We start from the raw sequence: 10,872 nt of genomic DNA on the forward strand, positions 1-10,872 counted from the left end.
TGATGGAAGAGTAGTTGCACAATGCAAGATGACTGATAGATCCCCAGCTCTGGGGAAAGATAATTCCTTGGAAGGAGAAGCATCCCAGTCAATAGGCTGATCAGGGCAGAGTGCCTAAATCAACAAGCTTGTTAAGGACTGGCTGAAGCCAACAGTGTTCACAAGCAGTGAGGACAAAAAATGCACCTGAGTCCTGAGTTTGTCTTCAAGAAGTTTTGCACTGATGAGTAAAAAACTCTCCTTTTCTGCCATGTGAGTGACCAACTCAATAGCCTAGTGTCACTCAGGTTTATTCTAGCTCACTTTCTCCAGTCCACTGAGTCTTTGATAATTTTCTGCAAAAATGGATCCGTTTCAAGAGGAAAGAACTGCAAGAGCTCTCTACCAGAGCCACATTTGATGCTGGTAATGTGGCTGGTGCTGGGCAGAGCAGAACAGCAGGCAAGTGTCTTTGCATAAGCTGAGAGCCTGGCTGACAGGACATCTATGTAATTGTCTTTTTGACTGTGTCTGAATCAGGGGACTGGAAAGTGCTCCATGTTGAAATAAAGTTGGGTTGTGCATAACACCGTCTCTGTGCTGCTGCTGGAAGGGAAATCTGGAAATACAACCCAGAAAGAAACTCTGGCCCTCTCCCAATGTGGACAAAGATCTCAAATCTTGCAGTTCAGATGTAGTTACTGAAAATCTTTATTTCATATAATTGCCCTTACTGCCATAGCCCAGTGCTGAGTCACTTGATACCAGCAAGATTTCTTTTCTAGTAACAGATTACTCAATATAATGAAAAGAAAACTGTTTCTTCCAGACAGGTAATGGCATTTAGTAACTGTTTGACTCAGTGTGAACTCAGGGCCAAAAAAGGACTTTGAAGCTCAATCTGTCCCAGAGCTGTAAGTGTCAGCAGAGAAGTGTGCTTATTGTCGTGTCCTTCAGGAGGACACCACTTGACACTCCACTGCGCGTGGGAGGCAGTTCTGGCTGCACTTCAGTGCTCATCCAGCTGTGTTGACTTCAGCCCTGCAGGGTGCAAGAGAAAGTGCTGATTGTTGTAAACTAGCTTCAGAGCTTCCAGTCTGGTTTTGGCACTGGTGAGAAGTCTGACATCCAGTTCATGTAAAATGTGTCTACCTCCATTCCTTCTCTTCACCAGGTCATGGACAGAGCCCTGTTACACTTGGATAACTCCTACAACATCCCCAACGTGAGCAGCGTGGGCATTGTTTGCAAGACCAACTTGCCTTCCAACACAGCCTTCCGTGGCTTTGGAGGGCCCCAGGGAATGATGATTGCTGAGTGCTGGATGAGCGATCTTGCTCAGAAGTGTGGCCTGCCACCTGAGGAGGTACAGACCCACTGACACCTTCCAGGGTGGTGCTGCCTTTGAACAAGCTCTGAGAACTGGATCAGCCATACAAAATTCTTGAGCATAAGAACTTTTGCTTCATTTTTGCTGAGCTCCTAGCAGGATCTCAAACTTGTGTGACAGATAAATTCTAGCATGGATTATCTTCTGTTTAGTTAAGTTCCCTGTTATCCCAATTTTGTTACATCTGCTTTAAGAATAGATATTAAAAAAAAAGTCCAAAGGCACTAGGTACCTTAATCTTACTGACAATGTGCTGTAAGTCCCAATCTCTGAAAACTCCCAGCCTTAATGTGTTAGTTCCTGTTTTCCCATAAACAGATATATGCTTGTTAATTGTTTTGCTCTGTAGAAAGAGCAAAGGGGTAAAATTAGGAACCAGCACGCTTTAGATCTCATCCCTCCTTGCCCGAAGCATTAAACTTGGCCCGTCCTTTCTATGTCTCTTTGGAAGGTGCGGAAGCTCAATCTCTATCATGAAGGAGACACAACTCATTTTAACCAAAAGCTGGAGGGATTTACTCTACAAAGATGCTGGGATGAATGTTTGTCCAGCTCCAGCTATCATGCCAGGAAGAAACTGATAGAAGAATTCAACAAGTGAGTGCTCTGGAGCTGTCTTGTTACTGGGTGCACCTGCTGCCTACTAATTTCTGAAGTTCTTTTAGCAACTCAAGTGCTGTGAAGTCAGACCTTATATTTGTAGAGTGACTTCTAAAAATTTCTCTTTTTGAAATCCCTTCATGCTCACTGTCTGAGGAAAACTCTGTCAGTGAGCTGGTAGCATAAATAAGGCCGGAATCAGACCTAGCATGGCATGATTTTGTAAGTGAAATGTAGCAAAGAAGAGGGAGTCTCTTAAGTCCAGCTAGGATTTTCACACAACTGACTATCAAGGCAATTTGTTTAGGCTTTGCCCTGCCTTATAATCTTTTTTAGCTGGCTTGTGTATACAACTGAACAGTTAACAGTATGGACAACTGCTTCTATAATGCTTGGGGAAAGCATCTTCAGTTGGAATTTCTTCTTGTTGGAACCCATTAAGAAAGACATTCCTTAATACAAATTAGTGATTAACTCTGTCTATATCACAGTTAGGTATTTAATTTCTATTTGATACACAGTCAGAGGGAAGCACAGTATTGTTTTGTGGTAAAAGGCACCTGGGCATACCAATAATGTTCTTTCCTTGCAGGCAGAACCGCTGGAAGAAGAGAGGGATGTGCATCATTCCTACCAAATTTGGCATCAGTTTCACTGTCCCATTTCTGAACCAGGTCCGTAAATATCTTTTGCCTTTTTGCTAGAGAAGCTGCATTTATGCTGCCTCCCCCAGGCCTTCCTCCATCTGTACCAAACTGGAGCTTCTGGAAGAAGTAATAAATTAGTTAAGAGCAAGCATTTTTTAAGCCAAAATGAACAGCACAAGAGTTACCAGTTTATACTGCCCAAAAGACACCACAACGTAGCTACATTTCCGTGGTATTGTGTTAGGTTAATTTCCCTGCCTTTCTCAATAGTAGAAACAATGCTCCTGTGTTTGAGCTGATTTGATGGACTGTCAGCAGTGTTGGCAAGTTCAGGTGAAGAGTGCATCTGTGTTTCACAGGGGCAGGATTGGATTACTTCACCTGCTTTCTGAGCTGAAAATACTGACTGGGGTTTGTTATGCCTTTGGAACTTCCAGTGAGTTGGTGAGACTAAACCAAACTCACCTCAAGTGTAAACAAGTGGCTTTAGTTGCACCAAAGAACAACCTTAGTCTGGTTCTGAATGAATTCTCTCTGTAGCCCGCTAAGTACTCCACTAGTTAATTTATGATGATTAATGTTCCCTGTTGTAGGCTGGAGCTCTGGTCCATGTGTATACAGATGGCTCTGTGTTACTTACACATGGGGGGACTGAGATGGGTCAAGGACTTCACACCAAAATGATTCAGGTAATAATGAGTTTGGGCTTAACTGCATAAGACATCTTTTCAGGTGAATTACACTCTCCCTACAGTATTGCCTCAGGCAGCTTGACACTTCCTCTGTGTGCATGCAGAGGGTAAAAAATCATTACTAATTCCTCTTCATTGTTTCAGCAGTAGTGCTAGATTTCCAGAGCATTATCACAACTGAGAATTAGATTCTTCATCATCTTAAATCTCATTACATTGATAATGCAGGTTATGCTTACAGTTTATCTTCTCTGGCAATTTCATTTCACCCTATAAAGGTACAGTTTACATCGATTTTATACGAAAATTAGTGGTATTGCAAACATAGATATCTGCATATGCTAGTGCCTTTGTAGTTTAAAAGGCTTAAGGGAGCAGGAAAATGAAAGGAAAATCTCATAGGGCTATTGATCTTCTGATTCTTTTAATTGTTGAGAGAAGAATTTAGTCTCACAATAGTGCAGTGAATGTCATTGTGGCAGAAATGTAGGGGCTCACAGGCATTCTGTCTGTGAAATGCAAATGTAACAATGTTCTGGCTAGTTCTCAGTCACAAACAACTTGGCCTGCAGGAAAAATGAAGTTCATGGTGGGAGAGGGTAGAGGTTTCAGTGTGGGTCCTGGCAGTGCAAGCAATGACTGACAATGCTCATGGATAAAACGTGCTGCTTACCAATTGTTCACCTTTGTTCCACAGGTTGCTAGCAGGTCCCTGGGAGTCCCCACCTCCAAAATTTACATCAGTGAGACCAGCACAAACACTGTCCCCAATACCTCCCCGACAGCTGCTTCAGTCAGCGCGGATATCAATGGAATGGCCGTCCATGTATGGAAGCTGAGTTATTTAAAGGAGTGGGTCACAAGAGAGGGCTCCAGAGCATGAAAAGATGTCCTGTATTTATTTGTTGCTTAAGGAAAACAACCATCAAAAGGCAGCTCCAATCTAAGGATGCCTCATAACTTCTTTACCTGTTATAGCTACCAGTGGCACTAGATTGTGAATGACTTTATTTTTTTGAGTTATTCAAAACTCTCCTTCAGTCCTTTGGTAGCTCTAAAAATAGAGTATTTGGGATTGCTCGAAATGAGCAGAACAAAGCATCCATTTAAATAGCCAGCTTCTAAGTAATTAATGCAGCCTTATCTATAATAAATGTATTTTGCTGCATGTGTTAATAGCAAATGGTTTGAGAGCTGTGCTCCACAAGCTCTAAGTGTTGATCAGCTCAGAGCAAATGTTGTGCTGTAGCAATGGCATGGTCGTGGCTGTCTGCCATGGTGGAGTTACCAATACATATATTTGCTGGGTATGTGGCTTTTCCATTCTAGAAGAACAGCTTAGCACTGGCCATTCTCAGTTTAAAAGAGAAAGGGAAGTGTAACCTGTAAAGTAAAATCATCAGGCTGTTTGTATTTTTCTGCATGGCTTATCTGAGTAAGTTGAATTTTGGGGAGAAATTTTTTTTCCAGTGTTAAAGGATCATCTTGTAAGCTATGCTGAGCTGTCCTGTACAGACTTGGTACAGATAAAGTTAATGTATAAATGAGTGGACTTCTTATATTTTGTGTCATGGTCCAGAAAGTTCTGTGCTGAATTTGGGATTCCTTTCTGCTATCAACACAGCCAATCTCCTTTAAAATTCTTTTCAGGCAACATTTCTTCCTATGTAGCAAGACATTTGTTAGTGAACTTTGTTTCTTTTTATGATTTGCCAAAGTCCTAAAGGCAATATTGATTTAAATAGAAGGTTCTTTGAAACTCTTATAGGGCTCTTAATACGATAAGCTGGCTATTCAAATCTTAAAATATTTCTTCTTCTCTCTCTTTGTTTCTAGAACGCCTGTCAGACTATCTTAAAAAGACTTGAGCCTATCAAACAGGCTAATCCCAAAGGATCCTGGGAAGACTGGGTAAGCTGTTTGTCACGAGACAAGTGGACATTGTCAGAGATTGTTTTAACCATGTGTGCAGGTGTGTCCTCCAGGCCTTCTGCATCTTGCTAGCATAAGTTTGAGCACAGACAGTGAAACACAAACCTGGCACGGATTTCCCAGTAATTAAAGCTTGCAAGAGGGCATCCCCAAGACATCCGTTATTACTGTAATCCTGAGATTTCTCCAAATTTTGGGGCCTGCCTAGGACAAACTTCATCAAACAAAAGTCTTGAGTGGCTATATGTATCTTTCTAGTCAGGCTACAGTCTCGGACAGAAGGAAACCTGATTTTTAATGAAGGGATTCTGTAGCATAGACAACTCTTGCTGAGCTGCCATTCAGCCCCTGTAGTGCTCCTTGCCTGCAATATCTCTGTATCTGCAATGATAAGAGATGGGTGGGCTGTAAGGCTCTCTTCAGATCCAAGCTCTGCTCTTCATCAGACTTGAAACTCTTCAAATTTCAACATCAGTTTTGACTTTGATTTGGAAGTCAGGATAGAATTTCCCTCACTGAAGTCAAGATAACCTGTCAATTTAACCTTTGTCTCTAAGGTTAAAAGTCTAACCTGTAGCTGAGAGAAGAACAAACAAAAGCAGGTCTCATCCTCTGCCAATGGTTCAAGTTCTGCCCTTGCTAGCTGCTGACGGGGCTATTTGGGGGAGTAGCTGCAATCATGCTGTTTGGCAGTGCTGGAGCTGGGTAGTGTGACAGCTGTCTGTCACTGGACATTTTCTACTTGAGGCTTCCTGAAAATGTTTTTGTGCAGTTGTGTTGAGAGTCTGGTTGTACAATCACAGAGTTTTCAAACTCTTGTTCACTTTGCCAGATTAAAACCGCCTACGAGAGCTGTGTCAGCCTGTCAGCCACGGGGTTTTATAGGTGAGTGAAAATTCACACTGCAGAGGCACTGACTCGATTGCATGGATTGCATCCAGGGAAATTCTGGGAAGATTTACAGCCCCCAGCCCCCTGTCACTGCTCTAAATTAAAGCTGCATTCCCTCTCCTACCTACAAGTGGTAAGCTGAGGTTAACAGTCTCCTGGCTGGCGAGAATCGATTCCTGTTGGAGCACAGCTCTGAGGACAAGTAAACCTGGAGTAGATCTAACTTCATTCCAGCTGACCTTGGTCTGAAGAGGCATAAATGAAATCAGAGCTTTGCCTGAGGCTCTTCTCTGTGTCAACCTTGTGACCTAGTTTTGCACTAGAACCACCATGCAGGATAAGAGGGGTTGTCCTTGAGGAAAATCCTGTCTCTTATGGCATGAGCAGATAAATACCAGTGTTTCCAGATTTCTTCTCCCACTTCAGACTCTTGCTGGGCCCTGTGTAGTTCTGAAATGAGGCACTTCTCATAATCAGCTTTACTGCTGGAGGAAAGCAGAGATCCATCATCTTTAAGGCAGAGGGGTTGACATAAATAAACACAGTGTTGAGAAGAACCTATTTAGGACTAAAATACACTATGAGTTCATTTCTTTTGCATGTCTGAAATGTATTTTTTTCTCTTAACCAAGTGACTTGTCTGTATTTTAATAAACCAGTCTTCAGATAAAGTATAAATAGCCAGATACAAAGTTTGCCATGAACTGTGCTTAAAATCAGTTCTTAGCTTAACAGAGATTTTGCTTTAGCTTGACTATGTTCTGAAATTTAATGGCCCTAAAGAAATGTTCAACTGCACTCTAAAAGCAATGGATTTGCAACTAGGTTGGTGAGAATGAGTTTATAACAGTCATCACAAGCCCTGAGATTCATGGGAAGATAAACACGGCTAAAGCAGTTTGATAGTTTCAATCAAGTTTTGGAATACAGAGCAGATTTAGCAAATTTCTGTTTATAGTTGTTTACAGTTTTCCTTTCTGCATGGGCTTGACAGAAGGAATAAAACAAAAGTGAATGAGAATTTTGATAAGTTTCAATGTAGTTGTATTTGTTTTTTTCATGGAATGAAATGTGTGGTTTTGTTTCTTTTTGCATCAAGGATTCCTGACCTTGGCTACAACTTCGAAAAGAACGAAGGGAAACCATTCTGCTACTTCAGTTATGGCGTTGCTTGCTCTGAGGTTGAGATAGATTGCCTGACAGGTGACCACAAGGTGAGGGGTCAGCAGTGAAACAGCTCTCTGTGTTTTGGTGAAGGGAACATCCATGGGGAGTTAGAACAAATACTGGGTGTCAGCTCATTCCTGGCTCTGTCATTGGTCTGGTGTGACCTTCAGCAAACTTCTTAACTCCTCTGTTCCACAGTGCAGTAATCCATAAAGTGTAATAAAGCAATAAACCCTGTGGGGATTTGGGGCTTCATGAATGATTGCAACAGTTACTGGATTTGCTTGAGTAAGAGATAGCAGCATTGTGTTGGCACAAAAGTACAGAAACATCCTGGAATTGAGTTAATCATTAAAATAACACTGAAGGCTACAGGAAAGAAAGAAAAGAGAAAAAAAAAAGAAGAAAAAATTATCATCAGAATCGACCTAGCTGGTTATGCTCAGGTACAGACCAGCATCTTGGATTTAATATTAACTGGGCCCATTGGACCTCTAGGGAAAACTGCAGTGAGTTCCTCTGATTTACTTTTGGGGTGAACTCGGATTAAAAGTCAGTATGAGGAGTTGATCTGAGATAAGATTATAGAACACTGTCCAAGTGTGGGATAGTGTTTGGATACTCCTCCTCACATGAGACCACAGTGTACCAGTTTCAGTGACCTGTGTTGATTTACCCTTTATTCCTGTGTTTTAGAACATTCGCACAGACATTGTTATGGATGTTGGTACCAGTCTGAACCCAGCCATAGATATAGGACAGGTAAGTGAAAAAGTGTTGCTATTTCCATCATGTTAAAGCAATCACGCTGCTCTCTGGCTTTTCTATTTATTATCCCTCTCCAGGCTGTGCCTTTGCAAACACAACCTTTTAAACTTGGCGCAGAATTACATAGGGGAATATTCTGTTAGGGTTTGGGGTTTTTTGGCTTGGATATTAAGACTACAGGATATTGTCCAGTTACCACTCCAGTGATGTTTTTCAGGCTAAATCCCACACCTGATATTTATACCTCTATCTGTCAATATTAAGTTTATTTAATTTAGTGAAAATTCTCCTGTGACTAAGGAGTGTGGCAGACTGTCCTCCAGCTGCTGCTGTGTAGAGTTCTCAGCAGGAAGTTGGACCAGGTACTTATCTTGCAAAGTCCTTGGGCAGGCACAAGATTACTTCACAATTTTGTGCAGTAATAATCACAGTATCTCTTAGCAGATAAAGGTAAAAAACACAGGGTTGTTGGACAGACCAAGAGATGAATTGTTAGACATATGCTTATCTAGCCATCTTAGCTCCCTGGCTAACTCTAGATGTTGATACGGTGTAACTCTAATGAAACTGCTGCAGGATTTGGGATGACAGGAGAGCATGAGTTGCAGAGCTCTGCTATAGCTAAAATGAAACCTCCTTGAAAGTGACAGTTTTTCTGAAAGAGATTTTTTTTTGTAGTGTCCAAGGGGAGAAAGAGATTTTCTGTCTTTGCAGCTTGTCACTTTAGGTTTGGGAGTAGAGATGGGCTAAATGGAGCCTGTCAAAGTGGTCTTAAATTCCTGTGTCCTTCCATGAATTGCTGCAGAGGATCTGGGGGCATAAAAGAGAAAGGATGTGGCCTGAGTGCAGGAACACTGGTACACAGAGATGGGTCAATGAATGCTTGTGCCAAATCTTTAGACTGCTCTGGCTGTCAAATATCTCAGTGGGCACAGAGAGCAGAGCTGCTCTCTGTTCAAGCACATCCTGCTCTCATAATGTTTTTTCTCCTAAAATTCACAGCAGAAAAAATATGTAAAGAAGTTTTTTAGTACTTAAATTGATATGGGAGTGTTTTTGCAGGTGTCTGTGCTGGTGACCTGATAATACTTAGCAGCACTTCAGAAATAATTTATACTGAAATAGAAAGCATGAAATAGTTTGTCTTCAGATGTTTCATCTTTAGTCCTTTTAGTCTACTTGTCCTTTGAATTATCATGTTCAACTCATTCAGTGTTCACCTGCCTGGGAAGAAATCAGTATTTTATAACTGATTTTATTTTTTTTTTTCTGTTGCTTCATCAGAAAATTCCTGTCCTGCGTTTACAGAAAATCTGTTTGCGTGTATTTGTAAATTGCTTCACCTCCCAGGGAAATGCAGCCACATTTATGTGGGAACACAGGGATTGTGCAAAGATTGTACCCAGCAGAAGGGACAAGGGTTTAGAGATAAAAAGCAGGATCTGACTCAGGTGGGGAGGGTTGAAAACCCTGGTGGATGTTGTAACTCTTTGTCCTTGTGCAGGGAAGAACAACAACAACAAAGGGAATGTAACCTTGTTTGGATGTGTTTATAGATAGAAGGAGCATTCGTCCAGGGCATTGGGCTCTTCACCATGGAGGAGCTGCGCTACTCTCCTGAAGGGAACTTGTACACTCGAGGGCCTGGCATGTACAAAATCCCAGCATTTGGAGACATCCCAACAGAATTCTATGTGTCTCTTCTCCGGGACTGCCCCAATAGCAAGGCAGTTTACTCATCCAAGGTACACCTGTGAGATCAGTTTGCCTCTTACTGCCCCATAACACTGCGAAGCTGAGTGGGATGAAGTAATGATTCTGTGTGTCTAAACAGTTCATCTCATTATGCCGTGGTTACTCTGAGGGCAGGATGTTTTTCTGTTTCTTATCAGAAATGTGTGTACTATCCTTTCTAGTTAGGAAGAACTGAAATAACCTGCACATTGCTGCCGTGATTGTCCATTAGACAGAAATGAAGTGGCTTTGCTGTGTCAGAAAGCTTGTGTTTTCTTCCTGTTTCTTCTTTAATTGGACTGAGGGTTGTTTTAGCTCAGTCTTTCCTCACTGTTCCCACCTGGCACACTGGAAGCTGTTTTAGCTTCATGTTTCCTCACTGAGCACATCTGGTAGACTGAGGTTCCCATCTGGAAGGCAAAGCCTCACTCTTGCTTGTGCTCTGTCTAGGCTGTGGGAGAGCCACCTCTGTTCCTGTCTGCCTCAGTGTTTTATGCCATTAAAGATGCCATCTACTCAGCAAGGAAGGACTCTGGCCTGACAGAGGCATTCAGGCTGGACAGCCCTGCCACCCCAGAGAGGATCCGCAATGCCTGCGTGGACATCTTCACCAAAATGGTAACAGCCCCTGGTGTCACAGTCTGTTCCCTGGCCAGCCTGTCCCACGGGGAGCGTGCCTGGAAGTCACAGGGGCCTGGGATTAGGGCAGGATGGGGAGGCTGTGTCCCTGCTTCACTAGATGGGTTTTGTTTTGTGGGTGTTACCTTTCATTTAACATGCCACCAGCTGAGAGCCAAATCCGCAGCCCAGTACTGCTAAGGCTCCCACTGCAGGAAGGGCTGCTGTGCAGTACCTTTGAAATTCAGTCCATTCCATTCTCCAAGTATTGTCTGTGGAACAAAGGCACTGACTGCTTGTCCTGATGCTCCTGACTATCATCTCTCAAAGAATCATCACATATGGTGAGGGCCATGCTGTGATTTAGTGGTGTCCCTCAGAAAGGGAGGGAGAGAAAGGCAGTCCTTCAAATACTCCTTTCTTCTGAGTGTTATGGCCACAGGAGTCTCCTTAG

General features: G+C 42.5%; 1 protein-coding gene across 1 annotated transcript in view; it reads left to right on the forward strand.

Moving 5' to 3' along the window:
- Positions 1 to 10,872, forward strand: part of XDH (xanthine dehydrogenase) — a 51,742-nt gene that overhangs the window by 37,325 nt on the left and 3,545 nt on the right. The window contains exons 26-36 of the mRNA XM_069009302.1: positions 1,154 to 1,345; positions 1,821 to 1,966; positions 2,562 to 2,643; positions 3,210 to 3,305; positions 4,006 to 4,134; positions 5,145 to 5,219; positions 6,073 to 6,125; positions 7,231 to 7,345; positions 7,995 to 8,060; positions 9,623 to 9,811; positions 10,251 to 10,418. Of these exons, the coding sequence (XP_068865403.1) occupies positions 1,154 to 1,345; positions 1,821 to 1,966; positions 2,562 to 2,643; positions 3,210 to 3,305; positions 4,006 to 4,134; positions 5,145 to 5,219; positions 6,073 to 6,125; positions 7,231 to 7,345; positions 7,995 to 8,060; positions 9,623 to 9,811; positions 10,251 to 10,418 (1,311 nt within the window). The remainder of the gene's footprint in view (positions 1 to 1,153; positions 1,346 to 1,820; positions 1,967 to 2,561; positions 2,644 to 3,209; positions 3,306 to 4,005; positions 4,135 to 5,144; positions 5,220 to 6,072; positions 6,126 to 7,230; positions 7,346 to 7,994; positions 8,061 to 9,622; positions 9,812 to 10,250; positions 10,419 to 10,872) is intronic.

The sequence above is a fragment of the Aphelocoma coerulescens genome, chromosome 3 (genome assembly GCF_041296385.1).
Source record: "Aphelocoma coerulescens isolate FSJ_1873_10779 chromosome 3, UR_Acoe_1.0, whole genome shotgun sequence".
Lineage (NCBI taxonomy): Eukaryota > Metazoa > Chordata > Aves > Passeriformes > Corvidae > Aphelocoma > Aphelocoma coerulescens.